Source organism: Hibiscus syriacus, unplaced genomic scaffold (genome assembly GCF_006381635.1).
Source record: "Hibiscus syriacus cultivar Baekdansim isolate YM2019G1 unplaced genomic scaffold, ASM638163v2 tig00116958_pilon, whole genome shotgun sequence".
In the NCBI taxonomy this organism is placed as follows: Eukaryota; Viridiplantae; Streptophyta; class Magnoliopsida; order Malvales; family Malvaceae; genus Hibiscus; species Hibiscus syriacus.
In genome coordinates this window covers 749,505-773,998 of record NW_024063484.1, presented here as the reverse complement: position 1 = coordinate 773,998, position 24,494 = coordinate 749,505, and the positions used below count along the sequence as shown (strand labels likewise).

At 34.3% G+C, this 24,494-nt stretch overlaps 3 protein-coding genes and 1 pseudogene across 4 annotated transcripts; 1 reads left to right on the top strand and 3 right to left on the bottom strand.

Annotated features, from left to right (window-relative positions):
• Nucleotides 1-3,655, bottom strand: LOC120189678 (probable 1-deoxy-D-xylulose-5-phosphate synthase, chloroplastic). Its single transcript, XM_039192904.1, has 10 exons — nucleotides 3,401-3,655; nucleotides 3,017-3,145; nucleotides 2,739-2,903; nucleotides 2,471-2,621; nucleotides 1,905-2,176; nucleotides 1,543-1,816; nucleotides 1,105-1,412; nucleotides 710-991; nucleotides 323-607; nucleotides 1-236 (listed from the first exon to the last, which is right to left on the bottom strand). Exons 1-10 carry the CDS (start codon nucleotides 3,539-3,541, stop codon nucleotides 78-80), a joined length of 2,166 nt encoding a protein of 721 aa, XP_039048835.1. The 5' UTR covers nucleotides 3,542-3,655; the 3' UTR covers nucleotides 1-77.
• A 2,911-nt stretch (nucleotides 3,656-6,566) lies between these two features.
• Nucleotides 6,567-6,854, bottom strand: LOC120189681 (annotated as a pseudogene).
• A 5,249-nt stretch (nucleotides 6,855-12,103) lies between these two features.
• Nucleotides 12,104-15,039, bottom strand: LOC120189679 (serine/arginine-rich SC35-like splicing factor SCL28). Its single transcript, XM_039192905.1, has 7 exons — nucleotides 14,744-15,039; nucleotides 14,449-14,526; nucleotides 14,042-14,206; nucleotides 13,867-13,925; nucleotides 13,703-13,742; nucleotides 12,368-12,705; nucleotides 12,104-12,290 (listed from the first exon to the last, which is right to left on the bottom strand). Exons 1-6 carry the CDS (start codon nucleotides 15,022-15,024, stop codon nucleotides 12,369-12,371), a joined length of 960 nt encoding a protein of 319 aa, XP_039048836.1. The 5' UTR covers nucleotides 15,025-15,039; the 3' UTR covers nucleotides 12,104-12,290; nucleotide 12,368.
• Nucleotides 15,040-16,280: 1,241 nt separating this feature from the next.
• On the top strand, nucleotides 16,281-20,930 carry LOC120189657 (squamosa promoter-binding-like protein 7). 2 transcript variants are annotated; one of them, XM_039192876.1, is made up of 10 exons: nucleotides 16,281-16,945; nucleotides 17,370-17,542; nucleotides 17,649-17,866; nucleotides 17,987-18,061; nucleotides 18,165-18,272; nucleotides 18,554-18,671; nucleotides 18,969-19,104; nucleotides 19,270-19,429; nucleotides 19,621-20,157; nucleotides 20,414-20,613. In XM_039192876.1, the coding sequence occupies exons 1-10, from the start codon at nucleotides 16,398-16,400 to the stop codon at nucleotides 20,462-20,464; spliced, it is 2,124 nt and encodes a 707-aa protein (XP_039048807.1). In that variant the 5' UTR covers nucleotides 16,281-16,397; the 3' UTR covers nucleotides 20,465-20,613. The 2 variants fall into 2 exon arrangements, with proteins under 2 accessions (XP_039048807.1, XP_039048806.1); XM_039192875.1 differs by having other exon boundaries at nucleotides 16,282-16,945; nucleotides 19,621-20,118; nucleotides 20,445-20,930.
• The last annotated feature ends 3,564 nt before the right edge of the window (nucleotides 20,931-24,494 follow it).

The following is a 24,494-nucleotide window of genomic DNA, read 5'->3' as shown; positions in this document are numbered from 1 at the left end:
TAAACTAACTACCATTCATTTGAAATGAAAGGAAAAATTTTGTACATAAAAATGAAATTCAAGCTGAAGAATTTTCTTCAGTTTCTGGAGGACATGATCCGAAGAGCCTCTCTTTTTTGTCCAAGCACATTGAACACTGTTGCAGCGATGTGCGATGGTGTCAGACCAGCTTCAGCCAACTGGTCGGCTGGTGAGCCATGGTCAATGTATCGATCCGGAAGAACCACCGGCCTCCACTGCAAATCGAGAAAAAAAATAATGCAAAGAAACAAGATATTATACGGCTATATCAACTTCCTTATGAACATTTGGATTCACATACCTTTACGTTGCCATCAAGAAGACCATCAAGAGCTAGGAACTGTGCCACATGAGAACCGAAGCCCCCGATCGACCCTTCTTCGACTGTGATCAGAACTTCATGTGATTTTGCCAGTCTCCGGATAAGGGATTGATCCAATGGTTTACAAAATCGTGCGTCCGCGACAGTTGGCTTTAAGCCGTGGGATTCCAATAACGAGGCAGCTGCTAAGCAGCTTTGAACTGCAGTTCCATAGCCTAATAGTGCCACTCTGTCCCCTTCAATCAGTACCCTTCCTTTGCCAATCTGTAAGGACATTTTTTGCATTTCGGATTAAGTTTTCAGTATGTTTTGTTTAGTCTTGTGCCTTTACTAATAGGAATATGTACATATTTGATCGAAAGTCACCTCAAGAGGAACACCTTTGTTCCCTGGCGGCAACTGAACTCCGATCCCATTTCCTCTTGGGTAACGGAAACAGCTAGGACGGTCGTCTATGGCTGCTGCCGTGGCAACCATATGAAAAAGTTCAGCCTCATCGGAAGGAGCCATTACGACCATGTTGGGAAGGCATGCCATGAAAGTGACATCAAAAGCCCCACAATGTGTCGGACCATCTGCGCCAACAAGGCCAGCTCTATCCATTGCAAATCTTACAGGCAGCTTCTGCAGGTCAACATCATGTACGACCTGTTGCAGCAAATCGACACATTCGTTATGAATTCGAAATGCTGATGTTTAACATACACAGAACATTGATATTTTACAATTCGTAAAAGCGAAAGGTAACGTTGATAGTTTGCCTGATCATAAGCCCTTTGCATGAATGATGAATAGATTGCACAAAAAGGTTTCACGCCTTCACAGGCCAACCCTGCAGCAAAGGTTACAGCATGTTGCTCGGCAATCCCTACATCGAAACATCTTTGTGGGAAACGGCGGAGGAAGAGGTTTAATCCAGTTCCACCTCCCATTGCAGCATGAATGGCAACGATATTTTTGTCTGCCTCGGCTTCTGCAATCAAAGCCTCAGCAAAATATGTAGTATAAGACTGGGTAACAGAACTGCTTTTGAATTGCTTTCCAGTTGCCGGATCGAACTTCACCACTCCTGACAAAAGAAAGCCAGATACAATTTATTCTCTTTTGTTCCCTAAACGTAGGTCATAAATCAAGATCGGTGAATGAACTCATATAAAATGACATCTCTTCTAAAAATGGCTTATCATTGTGCATGTTACCATGGTACTTGTCACTAGCTCTCTCTGCATATGGATAACCTCGGCCTTTCTCGGTTACAACATGGATCAAGACTGGACCCGTTGTTTTAGTAGTCTTAACCTCTTTGAGAATAGAAACTAAATCATTGATGTTGTGGCCGTCAACAGGTCCAATATAATAGAGTCCGAGTTCTTCGAAAAGTGTTGATCTGGAACCACTTATCATCCCACGAGCATACTCATCAACTTTTGCGGCCAGTTCATGCATGGGCCCACCGATTTGCTTGGTAACTCCCTGCAATAAAACCAAATCCAGTTCGAGTAAATTTTAGTTTCCGGGCAAAAGAATATTAGTTTCTCCGGTTTTGTTCCTTTCTATTTACCTTTGCAACCTCTCTCAGTTCTCTAAGAGGCCTGTTTGACTGCAGCCTACTGAGAGCACTGCTCAAAGCTCCCACGGGCGGTATAGGTCCGTCGAGAGTGGCAGTTGGCAGAGAAACTTGTTTATTGTCATTAAGAATAACAATCATATCAGAATCCAGGTATCCGGCATTGTTCATTGCTTCGTAAGCTTGTCCTGCTGTCATTGCACCATCACCTATGACAGCAACTACATGATTCCTTTCACCATTCAGATCCCTTCCCACAGCCATTCCTGTCCACCCAAAACATTGAGACAATTAAATCTCCAAAGGCCAAGTGGAACTCGATTTGCATAACGGAATCAAAAATAGAATTTCGAAAACTAAAAGTTCGACCAATATAAAGCAAAAATCGCATGTTAGCAGAGGAACAAAGTTTAGATTAGCTAATATAAACTACCTCACTTCTAAAAGCAACATCAAAGAACTCGATGATGGTTCCATAATAGTTATCTCGTTTCAAAGTTTTAACCCTATATATATATATATATATATGCAAAACGAATGTGAGAAGACTAGATTAATACCCAAGCCAGCCGAGATTGTGGTTGAACTGTGACCAGTCCCGAAACAATCATATTCACTCTCTGATCGTTTAGTGAATCCGGCCAAACCATTAGTTTGCCTCATTGTATGCATCTTATCTCTTCTCCCAGTCAAGATTTTATGAGGGTAAGACTGTAAACCAAATGAAGAATTATACCAAATAAGAACCAATTCACATCAGAAACACCTTTCTTATTCCACATACATAAAAGGAAACGAAGCAAAGCAAGAACCGGAACCGAACCGAACCTGATGACCAACATCCCATAATATCTTGTCTCTAGGGGCATTAAAGACATAATGAAGAGCCACAGTGAGTTCGACCACACCAAGGCTTGACCCCAAGTGACCCCCAGTTTTCGAAACGTTGAAAATCACATCAGACCGCAGTTCATCAGCTAGTTGTTTCAGTTCCTGCATTAAAAGTTCCCATACATATATATATGTGTGTGATAAAAGAGATGAAGATCTCATAATAAATGATAAAAAGCAAGGGCAAAAACATGTTTTTTTGGATGTTTTTATACCTTGACAGAGAGATTTTTCATGTGAATTGGATAGTTTATAGTGTCCAAGAGAGGCGTTGCTGGCCTAGAGGAGTAATATTCAGCTCCTTCTGATAGTGATGCATAAACCCCACCTGGCCTTTTCTTCACCTTAAACAAATAAAAAAAACCATTTTTTTCAATTCATACATATTTTTTAACTGGAATCTAAGAATCAATTGTATTCAAGTCAAAAGAAAACCCAAAACAAAGACTAGATAATATAAAATGAGAAAAGAGAGAATTTTTCCCCTTTCTTAGAACTGAACTTTATTCAAACAAAGTTATCAAACAAAGAACTGCTGTGGAATCTAACAAACAAACAAAATCCATTTTTTTCTCTCTTCTTTAATTCTCCATATGAACCTGATTGAGCTTAAGCAATGGATGGAAACCCAGATCTGATCCACCAAGCAAATGAGAAGCAAAAGGAGTGGACTTTTGAGATTCTGAAGCAGCAGCACAGCAGCTGATAATGGCAGGAAATGAACATGCACAAAAAGCCATAGCTAAAAAAAGGCTAAACAATCTACAAAGAGCAATGAAGTATTATCATAAACTATTGGGTAAGAGCTCAAAACGAGAAGAACCCAGAAAAAGTAGCCACCATGCAAGTGCAAGAATTATAGGTGGTGGAACAATGAAGGACAAGATTTATAAACAAATGGGTTACTGACGGTAGCACTGTTTTCTTTTTTCTTCTTTTTTTTTTTTATTTCAACAGGGGAGAGGAATGATAATTTTTATTCTTAATAGATATTGAACTTATAATATAAGAAAGGAAAAAAATGATAATCGAAATATTTTAATGATCTACTCGCTAACGAATGTAGCACTGTTTTTGTCACTGAGTTTATTGCTTGATGATAAGTGGGGGACTGAATCGAAAACCTTGAGTTAAATGTGGGGTGGGGGGCCGGAAGAACGCATTAAGGAAAAAATTAGTGGAGTTTTGATTAATTATGGATAAATCAACTGTTCTTCTTTATTTTGATTATTTTTATTACATAGATGGTTTATAATATGAACAAAATTTTATGTCATGAAAAAATTTTATATAATTTTAAGTATAAATTTATAAAAATTTAAAAATAAAAATATAAAATAATATTTAAATTATATAAAAATTTAAAATTTTATACTCCATCTATCATTGCTGTTATAAGATTGAAGTTAAAGTGGCAGGTCGATTTTTTATTGGACCACGTGGATGAAAAATCATAAATGGATAGATTATATCTTGTTGAGAGATACCGTTTGGAGCGATTATTCTGTGCCCACGTTCTCAAGTAGTAACCGTGGGCTTACGTTACTCTCTTCCTTGTCATTGGTTGATGTGAAGTGGGATTTTTAACCTTTGCTCATTAAATTTTTTCCGTTTCAAAATATTTTAAAACTCTTTCTAATCCTATTATTTTATTTAGATGATAAACATTTTTTATTAAAATAAGATCTTAAAAGAAGATTATGTTTCTGAACGACACGTATTTATTAATCTAAATAAGTTTTTTCATGGGACATTATTTTATTTGTTTAGGTTTTATGATCGAAGAATTTATTGGTTTCACTAGTTCAGAATTTTATGTTAGGGTTTTGGTTCCAAACTTAAACCACCATAACTCAAATGCAAATCGAGTTTTTAGAAACGATTAGACAAAGTCTTGGAGGTAAAATAATATCTTTATTCTACCTTTTTGATTTTTAGTTTCAATAACTCTACCTTTGTGACATATGTTCTTCTGCCTTTTAATACATTTTCAGTCATTTAGTCATTTTTTTTGTTTTTATCTTTTCTCAGAGTTGGATTTAACAACGTTTAGACTGATCAAGATGGTGCATATTTATTATCCTGGTGATCTTACATGCTTTGGACCATTGGGTTGAATTGGGATACGTGATTGCGTTCGTGGATAGTTTCATATGTAGTTCAACTTTGATATGCAGTTGGTTGATGGTTTTTCAATAATTTTCATCCTCTTTTGTGGTTCATTTGTCGATACAATCATACATATTCGTATACATCTTTATTTGAGTATTTTGGTTGGATTTTTAACATTTTCTTTATATTGTCCTCGTATGAAATAAAGTAGCTTGTAATTATTATAGGAAAATATCATAATTATGTGTTTAATTTATGATTATAATTGTAAACATTTATTGTAATTTTGGATTTTTTATTTTAATAAAACTAACTAATTCTATTAAAAAAAAAGTTTTAATGAGAAACGTTTTTCTAGTTGCGGAGGAATAATGCACTGATGGTGGATCATCAAAGCAAATCAGAGAAACCTCACCATGTAGACATCATGGAGATGATTTTATGCCGTTCATACCAACAAAAGAATAAACAATAATAATCGAACGGAACATAATGTGTTGGTAAATTTATAACAAACGACATCGAGAATTAACACCCTAAATAGTTATTTTGTTACATAATATATCCTTGTCAACTGTTTTAAAAAAAATCTAATCTAATTATTTAAAGGAGTGTTGATGGGAGAATCATACACTAATTGAGGTTGGTTGAAATCAAATGAGTCGTGGTTGAGATATAAATAGGCAAATTACAGCACCATAATGGGTGAGCTGATATTTCCTTTTTGTGTCTAAAAACGTATTCCAAACAATATTTCCATAATTGAAATTTTATAGCCACCACAAATATAATAAAAGGTGGCACTTTTTTATTTCGATGCCAAATATTTTGCTATAACAAAATCTTGTGGTTAACATGCTTGAGTTAGATTTCGTAACTATACAACATCCTCAAATTATGATTATCGTTTAAATTAGTCTTTAAAATTTTAAACATTCTAGCTACATCTTAAAAAACGATGAGTATTTATTCTGAATTAAGTAAACTATCAAGTTACCTTTGTGGTAAAAGATAAAGATAATCTCTCTATAAGTCCTGAGTTTGATCGATTGTATTTACACATTATGTGCGTTGTTAAAAGTAAAAAAATTGAACATATATTATCTTACAATCTTTTCATACTATTAAAAAAAAGTTTGAGTCAATTAGGTTCATGATTTTTTCAGGGAAAGAAAACAAATCTTTATTATGACATATTTGTTTTTTTTTCCAATTATTCAAAATTTAAATATTAATTATTTGATTAAGAGCAAATTCAGTTCAAATAATAAACATCATAAACAAAAAATCAAAAATAATTAATTATTATATAAATGAAAACTAAATTGAATTTACTAATAACCAAATCAATCACTACAATTTGAATCGATTTATTTGCTTATTTTTATTCCTTTTCTCCGGAAAAAGAAGAAAAGAAAAAGGCAGAGTAGCATGCAAAGACTGCAATTTTCAATCTCTACTTGGATTTCTGCTATTCTATAGCTGAAGTAGTCATCAATTGGTATGGCTCAAAGTTTAAGGACCTCCGATGAGTATGAACCAATACTCAATCTAGTCGAATTAATTTTTTAAAAAATAATTAAATTTATAAGTATCATTTTATCATTTAAATTTTAATTAATTTTTTTAAAATCAAATTAAGTTTCTAAAATAAAACTAAACACGATAGTCTTTCATTCCGTTTCGCATAACTGGGTGTCATCTATGCAAAAATAGTACCAGTTACGTTGATTAAAAAAAAAAAGCTGAAACACAACAGGCCTTCTTATTTCATCTTTTGTTCTGTAAAAAGAACATGGCGATTTACCCGGGGATCATATTTGCGGAACTCGAGCTTCTCGGCCACTTTCTTTGCACTTTTCCTCTTCACGTAGAAGAATCCAGTCCCAGCAGCCGAGACAAGACGGATAACATAAACGTCTTTTTCTTCTTGTCACCCATTTCTAAATATACACAAGAAAACAACATCAGATCAGTAGAAACGTACACATTGATCCTATCATTCTGTATGAGTGCACATTAGATGCACACATTTTAAACATGGCACCAAGCAAGCAACCGCTAACACTCCAAAGATGACACACATAAAGCACCTCCAAACCATTATAAAAGAGTATACGGGCTCAATGGCCCCTCTAGGCCACAAAATCCAGTCAATTTGAGCCAGACCTGGACAATGTCTTTCTCTGAGCTCAGCTCAACTCATGAATCACTAACTGATAGATTCCTAAATAATGTATTTTATTTAACTTGGTGAAGCAAGGTACTGTCACTCCAGCATTATTCCCACTTCTAAGTTTATCACTAGCCATCCAGAATTCTTGTCTACCTTTGACGCAACCTAGCACCAGAATTATTGGTTTATCCTTCCATGTCTTTGCTAAGTGACAGGTTTGAAGGCTGAAGAAAGAGAGCTTGAGCTTCCAATTGTTGTATCAGTTGGCGAATCCTAGCTTCTATCCTGGCTTCCAATTCTGAGATAGCTATTCAGAATAAAGCCTTCCATTGACCGCTCATAGTGTTCGGCTTTGATGCCAATTTTTTAGATTCCCTGGACAAGGATTAAGTCACTGAACATGCACAATTAAGTCATGCTGGAATGAGGAGTTAGTTTCCTCATTCTACTCTCTTGGGCAACCTATCTTTTAAGACATTTCAACTCGTCAAAAGGGTGCCGATACCTTAGACCTCATTAAGAGAGATCCTCAATCTCGTAGGTTTTGGAACAATTTTTGCTTATTTCACTAATAAGAAATTAGTTCTCATAAAAAGAGGTTTATAATGTATATACTAAGAAAATTTGAAAAATAGGAAAGACTACTAGTTCATAGGGATATTAGTAATTTATAGGGATTCTTTAATGAAGAATTCTTATTTAAGCTATGTTCCAACTAATTTCTTCACTTGCCACTATAAGCGTCCACAACATATATATACTTACAATAATAAAATCTAAAAAGTGATCAAATTTATCTACAAAACATGCAAATTCATCCCTTTTTTTTATTTACGATATGAAAAATTTCCTAATGATCCCGTGTCTACTGTTGAATGCTATGGAGAAGCATATTATCCCTTTATTACTAATAAAGGCACGACTAATAGAAAAAGTAAAAAAAAAAAGAATTACTAAAAAAGAACTTCAATCATATGGTAAATTACCTACAAAAGAAAGGCATATCGAATGGGGAATGAATATAGATGGTTGCTGCATTTTTTGCCAGCCTGATACCAAAATCATTTATTAAGTGAATGCTCATATGACAAAGATATCCGGAAATGCGTACTGGGATTGTGTGGACTGACAAGACAGCCATTAAGTTGGCAGCAAGAGTTACAGTGGATGATCACAGAATTAGAAGGTAAATCTCTCATCACAATAATTCTTCGTTTGTCATGGAATGCTATTGTTTATCGGGCGTGGAGAGAAAGAAATAGCAGGTTACATAGTAGCCAGTTGATGTAAGGGAAAGAATTGGTAGGATTGATAAAAGAAACCATTAGTATCAGTCTAGCAAAGAAGAGAATTAATATGACTGATAGGGTAAATATTAATCTTTGTACAGTTTGGAACAGGAGATAGACGTATAGTTCACTGTGTTGGTGATAGAGTACAGACTTGTAATGTTGTTGAACTGTAGCCGATTTCTGTTTTCTTGGATAATGAAATATAAAGCTTATCCAAAAAAGAGAGAGAGAGAGAGAAATTCAATCAGCACCTATCACCTTACAAAGAAATGCACCTCTAGGAGCACCAAGCGTGCACACAATCGAATGCGCCTCACCCAAAAGGGTCTAATGTTCTTTCAATGCAAAGTGTTACAAAACTGACTCTCGGAGAAAAGTAGTAAAGGTTAATCACCTTATTGCTAATCAATCACCATTTTTGAAGTTTACAAGCTTCAGCTAATGAAGTCTAGAATGCAAAGGAAATCACTCAATAATCAGGCATTTACTTCATTATATCCATCCCACCCGAGCAACTTTCGTGATAGTCGGCAATACCGACATCCTACTGATTTCATAACAGAAAACGGCATCTGGAAATAAATCAGTATTGATAACCAATAACCAAAACATATATAGTCATATATTAAACAAAGAACAACCACTCCAATAGAAGGAAAGCTCCCTTTGCAACAATGAAATGGAAAAGAAAAATGTAATCTTTTTTCCATAGATTCAAACACTTGACATTTCCAAGCTAAAATCAATTAGAAGATCTCTAAAAAATTGCACTAAATTCAACACTATCTCCATATCAACGCCATAAAAAACATATATATAGAAACCAAACAAAGAAGAGAGATAAAAAAGTCATCAAACAAAAATATTGTAACTTACCGCTTAATCATCTCGGAAAATGATTGTTTTGATGATTGGCTGAAGAGAGGGGAAAAAAAAGCAAAGCAAAGCAAAGATGTTGAAGAAAGCGAGGGTTTTGGGGCTTAAAGAAGGTAGAAACATAAAGCCTAGGTTGAATGACGAAAATACCCTTCAAAGAAAAATAGAATTACGAACCAACTCCACCGTATGCATTTTGTTTTGTTTTAAGCAAAGCCTCAGAATCTTCACCACCACAACCCCCCCCCCAGTTCTCTCTGTTTAAGCAAAAACCCACTGATTTATTAAGGTAAAAGATTAATTCCCAATGATTTTTTTTTCATTTTTGATGATAAGTTTTGAAAATTTGACACATTTTTCTTTATTGGTGCAGAAAGAAGCGATCTTTATTCTAAGTTCGGCGGTGGAAAATGGCGACGAAAGTTGAGCAAAGCACATTGAAATAAAATGCATGTCCGAAAACGTGGAGTTCCTCAAGTGTAAGAAGAAAGATCCCAACCCTGAAAAATGTCTCGATAAGGGCAGACAAGCTACCCGATGTGTGCTTGGAGTGTAAGCTTTTCAATTTTTAAATTTCTTTGTTGGTTTTTATGTCTGAATTGTTTCGTATTAGAGAATGATCGGATCGGAAAAGAATTAAACTAGAATATGAGATTAAGTAGGGAATTATGTGATAATTAAGATTAGTGTTTACACTTTCTTCAATGGAAATGTAGCAATGTTAGAGAATTTGGAGTTGGTGTACTTTTTGGACTTTTTATGCTATGAAAGTGTGGTTAAAAGTATGAAGATCAGCACTTCATAAAAGTAAGCATTTTTTACATATATTTGGGTATAGGTACTGGTATATGATCACCCAAATACATTAAAAAGCATTTTGAAAGCCGAATATATCCGTAGCGGAATACAAGGAACATATGAGCTCATCTATTCTTGTCGGGAAATGAGCATCTCTCACTCTAGTTAAGCAGCTAAAACACGTTGCTTCGCAGAATTTGACATCGTGTCATGTTGTTGATCGATCTAAATTTGTTTTATGATTAGCAGTCGGAACTTAAAATGAGTCCGAGTTAGTATCGGCATGATTAGGCAAAATAGATTCAAGTATAGCCAAGCCATAGAATTGGATGTTTGTTCTTCCTATTTATGTTAGTTTGAATCTGATTTAGATCTACTTACTGAATGTTAACCAGGTTTTATTAGGTTTTGGCCTCTTCTTTATCTTTGATTGTTACAATGGGGCTTCCCAGTTTGTAGGATACCAGATATTTGCCACTTTCTCTTACTACGTTTTGTGGTTTGAAAAAGGCCATGAATACTAAATGTTCTTTTTGGGTCAAATTGTACATGAGATCCTTGTACTATGCTTCTTCTTCTTTTTGCGGATTTAGTCCATCCACTGTAATTTGATCATTTCTAAGCTTTTTTTTTGGCATAATGCCAAAAAATACCCTTAATTGTTTAACTAAATAGTCATTTTGCCCCCCCCCCTCATTCTTTTTTTCTTTTTGCAGTATTTTGGCCCCAACATTTCATTTTAGGGAGAAAAACTCTTATTTTGGAGCGTTGACCGTTTGCTGACTAATGATTTTCATCTATGTAAAAGCCTTTTTGCCCCAAAATGAAATGTTGTGGGCCAAAATGCTCCAAAAGAAATATAAGCCAACTTGACTATTTAATCGAACGTTAAATACATTTTTTGTCATTATGCTTATTTTAACTACGCATTTTCAGTGTCGATGCCAACGCTTATTGTTAATTCCATCAGATGAGATGACAATGATTATTTGTTTTATGATTTTGAATTTACGGAATGTTGAACTGGTGTGGCGCAGGCTAAAAGATGTGTATGAGAGATGCAAAGATCCCATGGAAGCATATGTGGGATGCATGTATTACCACACAAATGAGTTCGATTTGTGCCGCAGAGAGCAGCAAGCCTTTGAGAAAGCTTGCCCTTTGGACTGACCAGCCTTGCATTCCATGCTTCAATTATTAATAAGTTTGCTTCCAACAGAAACTGGCATTGTCTCCCATTTTTGTATGGATAAAAACACTGATTCATTCATGCTGTTTTGTATCAGCTGATGAAGGAAATATAGGCTTCAGAGGACATAACTGTAACAATCGGAAATAAATAGACCTTGCATATCAGCACTTTGCTTTTTTGCTTCTTTATAAACCTTTTTCCTAATTTGGAAGGAAATTATTGTAACCAAGTTTGGCTATGAATCATAAAATATGCTCAAAGTTGGTTTTATAAATCAATTATAATATGCTTCATAAAATTATATTGATGGGTGGACACTGTCATGAATGACTCTAAGTGAAGGTTTGAATGTATGTAACACTACTTGGCATATTATGATAAATAAGTTAAATTGAAAAATATTTGTAACTAAATTCGTAGGAAACATGTATGTTTTTTCTATTCTAAATATTTTTCTTCTATAAGGTTCTTACACAAATAATTTAAAATACTTTAATATTATAATATTAATTTTTATATGATAAAATGTAGTAGAACATCTAATTCATCAGATTGTTTGTTAATGGATACAAGGGCCGAATTAGGAAAACAGAGGATAGAGTTCAAACTTGAAAGTAATATCCGTTCCTGGATTTAGATGGTCGTAGTCAAACAGCATGCGCATTCTTTTCTCGAGTTATTTGCTGTGTTGAGTTTTCCCATTAGTCTAGTATCCTTTGTTGCAATAGTTAAGCTAGAAATATGCTAAAAGAGTAGAGATAAAATCCTTTCAACATTAAGCTAGATTGCAATATCAGTTTGAAATTATTTCTTCAAAATCATCAAAAACAAGATATATCCCGACATCAAATCTGCTAGACTGAAAACATACCCACACTACCTCATAGTACTAACTGTACGTTAATATAAAGAACCGGCCAACCACACTTACAGTTTCCAGCAGTAACCACGCACCCTAAGAAGGCACCATCATTTGCAAAGCTGCTAGTGAGGATTGCATAATCGAAAGCATCCGAATTCCAACTTCAATTGTTGCACAGGACCTGGAGTAAAACTATAAAATCAATTATGTATACCCTTGGGCCTTCAAGAAATATGCAGAATGTTGGAAAGCACATACCTCAGGGATCCTGAACAGGCCTTGAAGGACTGCAACTGACACGCCTTGGACTCTTTGACCTTCTATCTCTATCATCATGCAGACCCTGACCATTCTCCCTAGGACTCGGGGACCTATGGTTGGTTCTGTATTCCCTGTCACCATGCGGATAATGTGGAAAAAGAGACTGTGAAACAGATTTAGATCGCCTGGGAGAACGATGATCATCTTTTGCCCCACGATCCCTCGACTTGGATCTGGACCGACTGGGAGACCGATAGTCATCTCTCACAGCACGATCCTGTGAAATTGATCTAGATCGCCTGGGGGAGCGGTGATAATCTCTCCCTCTCTGATCCCTGGCTCCAGTTTCAAGTGAAAACAGAATACATGAGACACTAATATTTAACACTGACAACAACTATCAAGACAAGTAGATATATTCAGTTCATATAAAAAGCAAGTATAAAAAGAGTATTTCCACTCATCCCAAGGCAAACCTTCTTCCAATGACAATTTTTACTAGCATCCTCGAGCAAATCAACGGATTAAAATATTGACCTTTACCTGCACCTTTCCAGTGTTTCTGAACAAAAATATAACACTCGGATCCATATAAACTGAGACATAGGCTCTATAATGTTGTACTTGTTGATCAGCATCTGACAACTTCATAGCTCTCTTTGCCCCAACTTTCTAAATCTCATATTATCTTTTTCTTGTACAATGCCAACAAATCTCTACCAGTAAATACTTTGATTGGCTTCCTTTGTTTGAGGATGGTTCTTTCTTTGACCAAATATATGCTCTAAATTCTATGAAAAGAAGACATCAAACTTAAAAAAATTTCTCATGCAAAGAAGAAAAAGAAGAACACTAATTGGAAGCTCATGTGAAAAAGATAAGATACTCCAGGCATACTAATCATCTCACAACCATTTTAGCTGGTCAGTTCAAAAACCCAAAATAAAAAAACAAGACCTCGTGAAATTTGAAGTCAATAGCTGGTGAAGGTGGGATTATGGATAATACTTATGGAGAAGCTTTGAAAGAAAATCAAGTTGACCATCACTTTATGATCTCTTTAATCTTTATTAATCCAGAAGTCTTTATGAATTTCTTTTCACTTTACTATCTGCATAAACAAGGCCACCACAGCATATATTCACTGAAAGGTATAGCATTATGTCTACCTGACAGCTATTATTCGAATCAAAAGTAAGAACAAAAGAAATTCATAGTTAAAACATTTTACGACATTACATATGTAAAAGAGGAGTTGTGCAACAACAGGAGCCAGCAATTACACATTAAAAGAAAAGCATAAAAAGTATTTCAGATAAGTAAAATTCAAACCTTGAATCATGCCTAGCAGGTGAAGGTGAGCGAGAGTAAGCTGTGACCACAAACAATAATTGAGCTCACATTAAAACGGAAGATTATCCTCCAAATGTCATTACCTGGTAACATGATCTATTAAAAAGTTAAGATAAACAAAAGAAGCATAATTTTTTACTGACAGCGATGGCGGCGTCTTGGGGACCTAGGTGGTGTTCTCCTGCTTCCCCTGTCTCGACTACTTTAAAAAAAAAAAGAAATAGTAAACAGCAATTGATCACATTAGCATTCCACTCTAACACCAAGGAGGAAGAAAATAACCAGATGATTACATAAGAGAAAAATGTGCTGTGGCACCTCACACAGGCAGTCAAACGCATTTCTTGGGGAGTTTTTCTATTCTCCTCAGCGAAAACAATTCTTATCTCTCGTCCGCCAATAGCTTGATGGTTCATTCGTTGTTTTGCTTCAGCTGCATCTTCACCATACCGAAACTTCACAAAGCCAAAGCCCCGTGGCTCCCTATAAGTTCATATCATTACTAAGCAAAATTGAAGATTCGGACACCATTATAGGTACTAAAAACAAAATTTCGGCAAGCCATCAAAAAGATAGAAAAGCAATTTCAGAAAAGGACATTATAATATCATGAAGCTCTATTCAAAGAACAGTACAAACGTCAACAAAGAAACAACCAGAACTGAATGCTGAAACATCAAAGAAAAAACACAAACATATGAATAAAGGACGGAGCAATGGCGTACCCTGTGTAATAATTTTTCGGCAGATAAACATCCTTCACTGGACCATACCGTTCAAATGGAACCCTAAGATCTTCTGGCCTGCGGATAAACAACAAAATTTAACTTTTCTAAATCTATTCTTCGAAAAGGAAACTTCCTATGAAACAAATTTCACTTAAAAAGCCGTGAGCAATATAACTAAAATTTCAAATTTCTTATCTTCCAACACGTGCTCATAAGACAAGAATTCAAATAAATAAAACCGTCAACAAAGTGGAAGTTAAGAATAAGTGGAGGGAGCGAGAGATATAAAAACCTAGCGTCGAGTGGGAGATTTCGAATGAGCAAACCGGAAGGAAGAGGGGATCGGCGACGATGAGATCGGTGGCGATCGCGAGGTTCATCGTCGTACCTCTTTCTTGCATGTGTAGGAGTGCGGCTACGACGGCGAGGACTGTAGCTTCTGCTCATGCTCCGATGCCTCCCCATCCCTTGAACAGGAGATAAAACCCTAGCGCAGCGGAAACCAAAGAGAATGTGAAAAAGAGGGGAATTCTTTGAAGGACGTGTTTGCGGATTTTTGGAGGGAGAATACATGAGGGAGCAAGCGAGTCAGGCAAGGGTAAAACAATAAATTTAACGGTAGTCAAAGTTAATCTCTGATGTTGGGCTTGTCTGAGCTCCTTCCATTACAACCCACTAGTTGTTTTCGGATGTTTGGTTTACAAAATATAGTATCCTTGAGAATAAGATTAATAAAATACAACATTATTTTATAGTATTTAATTAAAAAAATATAAAATTATTTAAATGTATATTTTATCAAATTCTTCATGTGAGATATATTTTTTTCAACAAGTTAAATTTTAATATATATTTTTTAAATTGTCTACCATTTAAACTTCGAATTCGAATTTAAATTTCAACTGAGTTAAATTTAATATATATTTTTTATTTTGATTTATTTTTTTAACTTTTTCAAACTTTAATTCATAATCTCAATTTTAAATTTAAAAATTTTAGACTTACATATTTCAAGTCGAATCTAACTAAACTCCATTTTAAATTTTCCAAAACCAGTTGAACTTAATAATAGTCGAACTCGATAAGCAAAATCATCAAAATGTGCGATTTTGATATTAAAAAAAAACAAGCAAACCAATGGGATCACAGCATCTTTATCTTTATTGTAAAAAAAATCCCCTTTCTGACTTCTGTTCGGAGGGAGGCATTTCGAATACGAATATTCACCTACCAAACCCACGCGCTACGCTCCCACGTATTCCCTCCACCCTCGCGTGTTCTCCCTCGGCGCGTCATACCCGTATATACAATGTCGGCACAATAACCACATTCCCGTCATTTCTTAAAAAAAAATAAACAAAATAAAATAACGAGCTCCATCTTTGATAAGTACGAGCCGCCACCTAATATTTTAATTTATTCTAAGTATTAGGAAAAATGTTTTATAAAATATAGATGATGTGTGTGATGAATAAATTTTATAGTATAATAATTCTTTTATAGTGAACCTGATTGATAAAAAAATAAATTTATTTGAAAAAGATTTGAGTTTATTAAATTTGATGTGATATCAACTCATATATGAATTTAGCAGGTTTAACTGGATTTTTATTTTATAAAATTTAAAATTACAATTATTTGAATAAACATTCCATTTTATATTTGAAATTTTTTTTAATTATTTTTAAAATTTTACATTACATATGTAAATTAATTAAAACATTTCATACAATTTTTATTTAAAATTAAATCCATATTTATTTGATTATATTTAATTTGTGTTAGAATTTACAAGAGTGGGAATACTTTATAGTAGTAATCCCAGCAAGCATATGATATGGTATGAGCCGACCGACCCGTTGATTTCGTCCCAGTTTCCCGTCAACTAACCCAACAACCAAAGTCACCAAATCTTGTGGAAATTGGGGGTTGTATTCTATTTGATTATGGAACAAGATCCATCTCCGGCAACAGATACATCGCGTGCCCATCATTCTTCTGAAGATCGTGAAATGGATTTTCCTTTCACCGGAGCTGATTCGGCTTCCTCCCTTTGGGACTGGGGTGATCTCCTGGAATTAACCACTGACGATTACTTTCCCATTTCGTTTGACGATTACAGTTTATCCCCTTCTCCTTTGGAAGCTCCAGCTCCGGAACCGGATACAGTTCCGGCTTCCGATCGTGTGAGGAAGCGGGACCCGAGGATGACTTGTTCCAATTTTATAGCGGGTCGAGTCCCGTGCGCCTGCCCCGAGATAGACGCGCAGCTGGAGAAGCTGGAAGAGGAAGAGACGGGGGCTCCGGGGAAGAAGAGGGCCCGAACTGGTCGACCTGTGTCGGGCATGTATCGGTGCCAAGTTCCGGGTTGCGAAGTGGATATTAGCGAGCTTAAGGGTTATCATAGGAGGCATAGAATTTGCTTACGATGCGCCAATTCCAGAACCGTTTTGATCGATGGAGAAACCAAGAGATATTGTCAACAGTGTGGCAAGTAAGCTCTTTTTAACTCTCTTTTTTTCTTTTGCTTTTCCCCCTTTTACCTCACTTTTTAGGCCTAGCACAAGTCTATCTGATTATAATTCATGCTTTATTATTGATTTTTACGCCTTTTTGTTTGTTTTGAAATTGAATGTTTGGTTTCATTGTTTGTATATCTAGCTTTAGAAGTGAAAAATTTATATAGCAAATGTAAGAATGCAACGGTGAATTCGATTTCCCATATTTTTTAATCTACTGGAGTTTACAATTAGAATCTTTCGTTCATGGAAGTCTAGTCTCTAGAAGTGAAAATTTTGAAATTTAGGCCATGAATCAAGTAGTTATTAATGAATGTAAAAGCTAGAATACTTTATTTTCCCTGGGGTTAATGTTTTTTCTTGGGGTAAACTGTTATTTGTCTTTCAATTACTTGTTAGGTTCCATCTGCTCTCCGATTTTGATGAAGGTAAGAGGAGTTGTCGAAGGAAACTAGAGCGTCACAACATTAGACGGAGAAGGAAGCCTGCTGGTTCTATGACTGCAGTCAATAAAGAATCTCTAGGTGCTGTGCAAAGTGATGGCATAGCTTGTGATGGCGAGGCCGGAAAAGGTTATTTAAATTTGAAATAGTATATTGAGCCGCAGATAGAACCATCCTCTTTTGTCGAAGCTGCTTGTTCTCCTTGTTGGATAACTTATTATTCTGTGTTATACAGATGGTTCAAACTTGAGTGGCCAGATAGCTGAAGAAGAACCAGCCTTTGAGTCTGAAGATGGGCTTGTTTCTGCTCATTGCTCAGCGCCTGCTTTGGAGAATATTCACAATGATAGTGTAGTAACTCTTATTGACAATGAAACAGATGGAGGGAAAAATGATTCCAAGTTTTCAAATTCTCTTTCTTACTGCGACAGTAAGACTGCATACTCATCCATGGTGGGTTCTTTATTCGTTCATTCTAGGCACATTATATCCTCGCATTTTTCTGTTCATACAAGAAAAGCATGCCACTGTTGTGTGTTTGTGAATATATATTGAATTTTTTTTTTATTATAGTGCCCTACAGGCAGGATCTCATTCAAGCTTTATGATTGGAATCCAGCAGAATTCCCGCGAAGACTTCGGCACCAAGTACTTTAAACAATTGTTCTTCCAGTTTAGTATTTGAATAAATCAAATTGCTTTTGTGGTTAGAGATCTGAGAAGCTGATTGACCTGGGTAACTGGATTACAGATTTTTGAATGGTTGGGGAACATGCCTGTTGAGTTGGAAGGCTACATCCGTCCTGGTTGCATTATCTTGACTGTGTTCATTTCGATGCCAACAAATATGTGGATGAAGGTAGTGATTCAATTAAATGGGTTTGTCGGTCTCTTTCTTGTATATATTTGGTTTGACTATGCAAACATGTCTGCATAGATCACACACATCAATTGTCAAATTTATAGCTGGTAACTTGCTTTCTTCTTTATGTTTTTCTCAGAAAAAAATATGAAGATAAAACGCTTTTGCTGATATTCTCTTAACTACATGGTTTCTGGAAGTATTGAGTTGTTAATCTGGTGTTCATTTTTGGAAGATTTGTTAGATATTTTAACCTCTTGTTTTCTTCTACCTAACAGTTATCTGAAAATCCAATGACCTATGTGCACGACTTTGTCTTTAGACCTGGAAGGATGTTATTTGGGAGAGGCTTCATGACTATTTATCTTAATAACATGATTCTCCGTACTAGGAAAGGTGAGAATCAAATGTAAATTTTTACGAACACATTATTTTCTTTTTATTTTATGAATTTGATGTCTCCAAGCCTTGAAATGGATGGTTGAAATTTCTGGAAGACAATTTCCAGTTAATCATGATCGTCTGCTTGTCTCAACCAAGTAATTATGCGTGCAGCAGGAATTAAGATTTTTACATGGTGGAATTGGCTCTTGCTTTCATCTTTAATCTAAAGTGCTTTTGATCAGTCTTGTAGGTGTCTTCATTTCATTCATTTAGACCTCTTACTATGAGTAAGGTCTCTTGCATGTGCAGATGGAACTTCAATGGTGAAAATTGATGCAGAGTTGCAGTCCCCAAGACTTCACTATGTTCATCCTTCATATTTTGAGGCTGGCAAGCCGATGGAGTTTGTTGCTTGCGGAAGTAATTTGCTGCATCCCAAATCTCAGTATGGGTTTACGTTCATCAGTCATTGAACTTTCACTTCTGTTATTTATTTCCATCTTTCTTCCCCCAAAATTTTCAGTTGACAACACTGCAAGTGATCCTTCTCTAAACTCTAATATTCCATTATCCAATTCATTAATGCATAAGATATATGATTTTTTTCCAGGATTTTAGTATCTTTCGCTGGAAGATATCTCCCGTATGATTATCATGTTGCATCCTCAAATGTTCATAGTAAAGAGGACTATCCTAGTTGTGATCATCAATTATACAAAATATATGCCCCTCAAACTGAACCAGATATCTATGGTCCTGCATTCATTGAGGTGGGTTTCATGAAAGTTGGCTTAATATTTCGGTTTTTTCCTGTTCTTGAAAAGAAAAAATGAAAAAATATTGAATCTATGCCTGAGTTGAGATTCAAAAATTAATATCAATCTGGATGAATGTTTCAACATAATATGCATTATTGAACCTTGGGGTATTTTTTCCCTTCATATACGGATTTCTTTTGTAGGTTGAGAATCAGTATGGATTGTCAAATTTTATTCCCATCCTAATCGGAGACAAAGAAGTTTGTTCCGAGATGAGGTCAATACAGCAGAGTTTTGATGCATCTGTATCTCGAGAAGGTTCAGAATTTTCTGCCACTGGGTCCTTTTTTGAGGCATGTGAAGCAACAACTTTAAGACAAAGAGCGTATTCCGAGCTTGTCTTAGATATAGCATGGTTATTGAGGGAGCCTAAATTGGAAAATTTTCAAGAAACTAAGGCCTCTTCTCAGATTCAAAGATTCAATCGGTTATTGAGTTTTCTCATCCAAAACAAATCTACGGTCATTTTGAAGAAGATATTACAAAATCTGAAGATTGTGGTGGGGAAGATGGGAGTTAACGGAGCTAATGAATCTGATATAATGTTATTACAGAAATATATGGAGAATGCTAGAGATATCCTCAGCGACGAACTTCAGAAAGCTGAAATTCCTGAGATTCGTTCAGAGTACATTGAGCGAGTAAGAAACCAGCTTTCTGAAAGCAGCTTTGAGAATGATCTTGGTGTTGTGCCTCGGAAATCTGATTTCTGATGTATTATGAGTGGGATTTCTAAAATCTCTATTCATAATATCGGTATATTTTTGACAGAAGTATGCTTTTTTTTATTAAATAAAATCACTATATATTTGGAGAATTATACCTCCATACTCGTGTTTGAATATGTGTCAGATATGGGTGTTGACAGATGCTTGTAAGAGGGTTTTGAAACCTCCACTTTATAACATCTAGATTTTATATATTATTGATCATTTCGTGCTATTAATGAGTGATGTTTTATTTTCAGGTTTTGGAGGAAAACACTAATGGTAAATTACAAACAATGATGGCACCAACTACCTCTGGTAGAAGCGAAGATACTGTTCCGCTTTTAAACAAAGAAACTATCATGAATGTGGACCCCAGCAAGGATTGCAGGACAAAATCGTGTAGTTTTGCCACCACGAGATTGAGTTCCCGTCAGGCCATATTAGTAATCGCAACTGCAGCTATTTGCTTAGCCATGTGTGCAGTCATTTTCCACCCGAACAGAGTAGGTGAGTTTGCAGTAACTCTACGCAGGTGCTTGTTCGACAGACGAAACAATTAGCACACATGACCAGACAAGGTATGTGCTTTCAACAAAATGTAAATATATGTATGCTAGTGTTTGATGAAATCACTCAGTCCAAAAGCTTCAGCATTTTGTTGAGCTTCTAGCAGTTTTGAGTTCAGTTTTCGAGATTTATTTGACACTGGTTCCTGAATCCAAGTGGGAAACCTAGAAGTTGTATGAATGGTAAGACTTTTCATTTTACTTTTGTATTTGACACACTATGCTTATTTAGACATGGTTTGAGGGTGGTGCTCCAAGTCCCGCTGACATAAATGGCAATATGAAGGTTGCTGAACCGTGCAAGATTCAGGGACCTTTTTCTTTGTAATCATCTAAACTATAATTGTTATCGGATGTTTGATTCGCGGAGAATATTATTATTAAGCTAATGTTCTTTTTTAAAGTTCGTTCTCATATTTGAATTAAAGTGATTTCCACACGTGAAAAATAAAATATTACTGATCATAACACTTTTTTTGTGTGGAAAATATTACTTTTGAAATAATGAGTTTTCTTTATTTGGATATTTTGTTATATATTTTTTTAATTAAGTATAAATTTACTAAATATTTTTTATTCCATATTAATTTAATATTTAAATGATGCTATATATATTTAAATAGTTTTCTAATATTTGATGTGTGTTTATTAACATTGTATTTATGGTGTCTTTAATATTATTTTTTAAATATATTATTTAATTTGATTGAGAGTATTTGATGGGAATAATGTAAACTTGAGTGGAGTTTGAGATTTATTTTTTTATATGAAAATTTAGCTTGTAAGCTTATAATAATGGAGTTGTTATAAATTATTCAAATGCACTTGAATTGCTTCAATAATGAATAAGTAGAAATTCAAAAAATTTAGATTATCTCACTTTTGGATTCTCTAACAATTAGAGAAACAAAACCAAAATTGTTATTGGTATATATTGACAAACTTAATCATCATCTAAAGGGAGTTTCTAACTCAAATATTTTTTAATCTCTCAAAAATCAACTCAAAATTCTATTATATACTATGATCAAAGTAATTAAAAGATATTTAATTATATAAATTTATTTGTAAATATTATTTCATCCGTTAATTATATTAGTAATATATTAAGTATTACATTTTTGTAAAACATATATGGTGTAACAAAAACAATTCTATAAATTTTCATACAATTTTTTTTAATTTTATAAATTTATCTTGTTAGAAAGAAAATACAACACACGGATAGTCAAGTAAAATTAAATTAAAAGAGTCCTCAAATCATATCATGACACATGTCATTGAGATCGTCATATGATTGGAGGACTAAACTAATTAAATTAATTTAAAATTATGATTGAATTAATAGAATGTGTAAGTAATGAGGGCTAAACGTATAAGTATACCAATTTTTTAACTGCCACATTAGCATTTCCTAACTTTTAACGACAAATGGTTTGATTGAAGCATTTTAAATAGTTGGGTGGTCTGATTGATAAGATCGAAACATCGGCGGTCAAAATGAAAAGAGACAATAGTTGAGTGGTTTACCCATTATTTATTTAGAAGAGGTTTTAACTAGAAATATATAACAAGAATTTATTAAAATATTGAGAGGATTAAATTATTTAACTTCAAAAATAATAAGTACTCATTAAGTATTTAATCTAAAATTTTGGAGGGAGTAAAAGTCTAATTTTACTTGAGTTAAAATTGATAAGGGCCTAAAGTTCTATGAGAACAAAAAATTTGAGAGGAGTAAGAGACCCTCTAACTCTCTATGTATATCTGTTTAGAAATTTGTATAACATCTCAAAAATCGATTTAGAAATTTGTGCAAGTTTAGACCTAGGGAATTAATAAATCCTAATTCGTGAATTAATTCGAAGAAATGAAAAGTATAAAGGATTTAATTGTATTAAATTCTGACATTTGAAGGATTAATTTGAACAGAATTCAAATCTAGTGACTTTACGAATAGGAAGGATCCAACTATCCATGGATTACAAATGAATCACTAGGTTATAACTTAATTAACATGATCTACAAAGCATGTTTATGAAATGATTAATATATCTTATCTTTTCCACGGAAACCTTTTCTATGTTCTATATCAAATCGTTATGTTCTATGTCAAATTACTTATGTGATATATCAAATGATTATGTTATTAGTTATGAAGTCATACTTTGTTTTGTTTAATTTTGAGAGTTTGGGTAAACTACAAGATTTATCCTTTTCGTTTTAGTTTTGTATATTTTTCCTCACTAAATTCAAAAAACATAATATTTGGTCACTTTTATTTTTATTTAATTAAAATGTGGTAATTTTTATTTATTTTTTCACTAAGACAATCAAAATTTTAGTAACTAAATATTTAATAGTCGATAAGGTAAAGTGATCACATCTTAATTAAATAAAAATGAACAAGATCACATCTTAAGGAAATAAAAACTAAAGTGATCAAATATTATATTTTTTGAATTCAATAAGGAAAAATGTATAAAACTTAAACGAAAATGATCAATCATGTAATTTATCCTAAGAGTTCTTATGTAAGCTCAACCTTTCAGGCGGACTGTAACACAACAAGATACCCTTGACTAGGACTGTAAATGAGACGAGACAGATCATGAACAACTCGAGATCGACTCGGTCAAAGCTTGATAAATACTCGATTCGAATGGATTCGACTAGTGCTCGACTCAAGTTCTTAACGAGTCGAAATGAGCTACTTGATACTTGTAACATCCCAAAGATCGGGTTAGTGACTAAAATGAGAATTTTTGGAATTTGGTGATCAATTTAGGAAAAATTGAAAAGTTTAAGGATTTAAAGGGTAATATTCTGATATTGGATTAAATGGTAATTATGGAAGAATTGAAAGGGTATTATGGTCTTTTTATTTAAAAGATATTTTTCTCTTATTTAAAGAGATAAGCTTATGGGTGAGGAAGTATCTGGAAAGCTTTCTTCTTCTTCTTTCTTCTTCCCGTTGGTTTACTTCATAAAGGTGAGTTTAATTTCAGCTTCTTATTTCTTGAATTTATAAGTTGGTTTTGATTATTTGGATGTTATATAAGCTTAAATCATCAAGTATAGATAATTAGAAATAAAATCTCATTAAGGGTTAAGAAATGAATTCTTGATATAAAGAGGTTTTTGAAATTCTTATTATGAATTTGACTTGTCATAAGAAGGATTAAGAGGTTTAAAATAATAGAATTGAATTTGGAACATGTTGAAAACTGAGTTTAATTCTTGAATTTCATATGGATGATATGATTTGGAGGTTTAAGATGTGATTAATGAGTAGAAATGGGTTTAAGCATATGTATATGAGTTATGGATATGTAAAGGGTTGAAACATGAGGTATTTGTGAGAAATTAAGTGAATTTTCGTGCTTAAAATGTGAATTCTGGGCAAAGGGTATCGGTACCCATTCAACAGGTACCGATACCTCCAGAGTAAAATTCAGGAAGATATTCAAAGGGTATCAATACCTTCAGGAGTGTATCGATACCCCCTTGAACAAAAAATTACATAATGCAATATGGGTATCGATACCTAGGCATGGTATCAATACCTCAATTAAGGGAGGTATCGATACCCTATATAGTGTACTGATACTTATGTTAAACAAGGAATGAAATTAGCCTTTCATTTAGTATAAGAAATGAAAGATTAGAGTATATCAAGTGGAATACTGATATCTATCAATGTATAATTATGTAGATATTGAACGTGACTTTGTTCCAGAG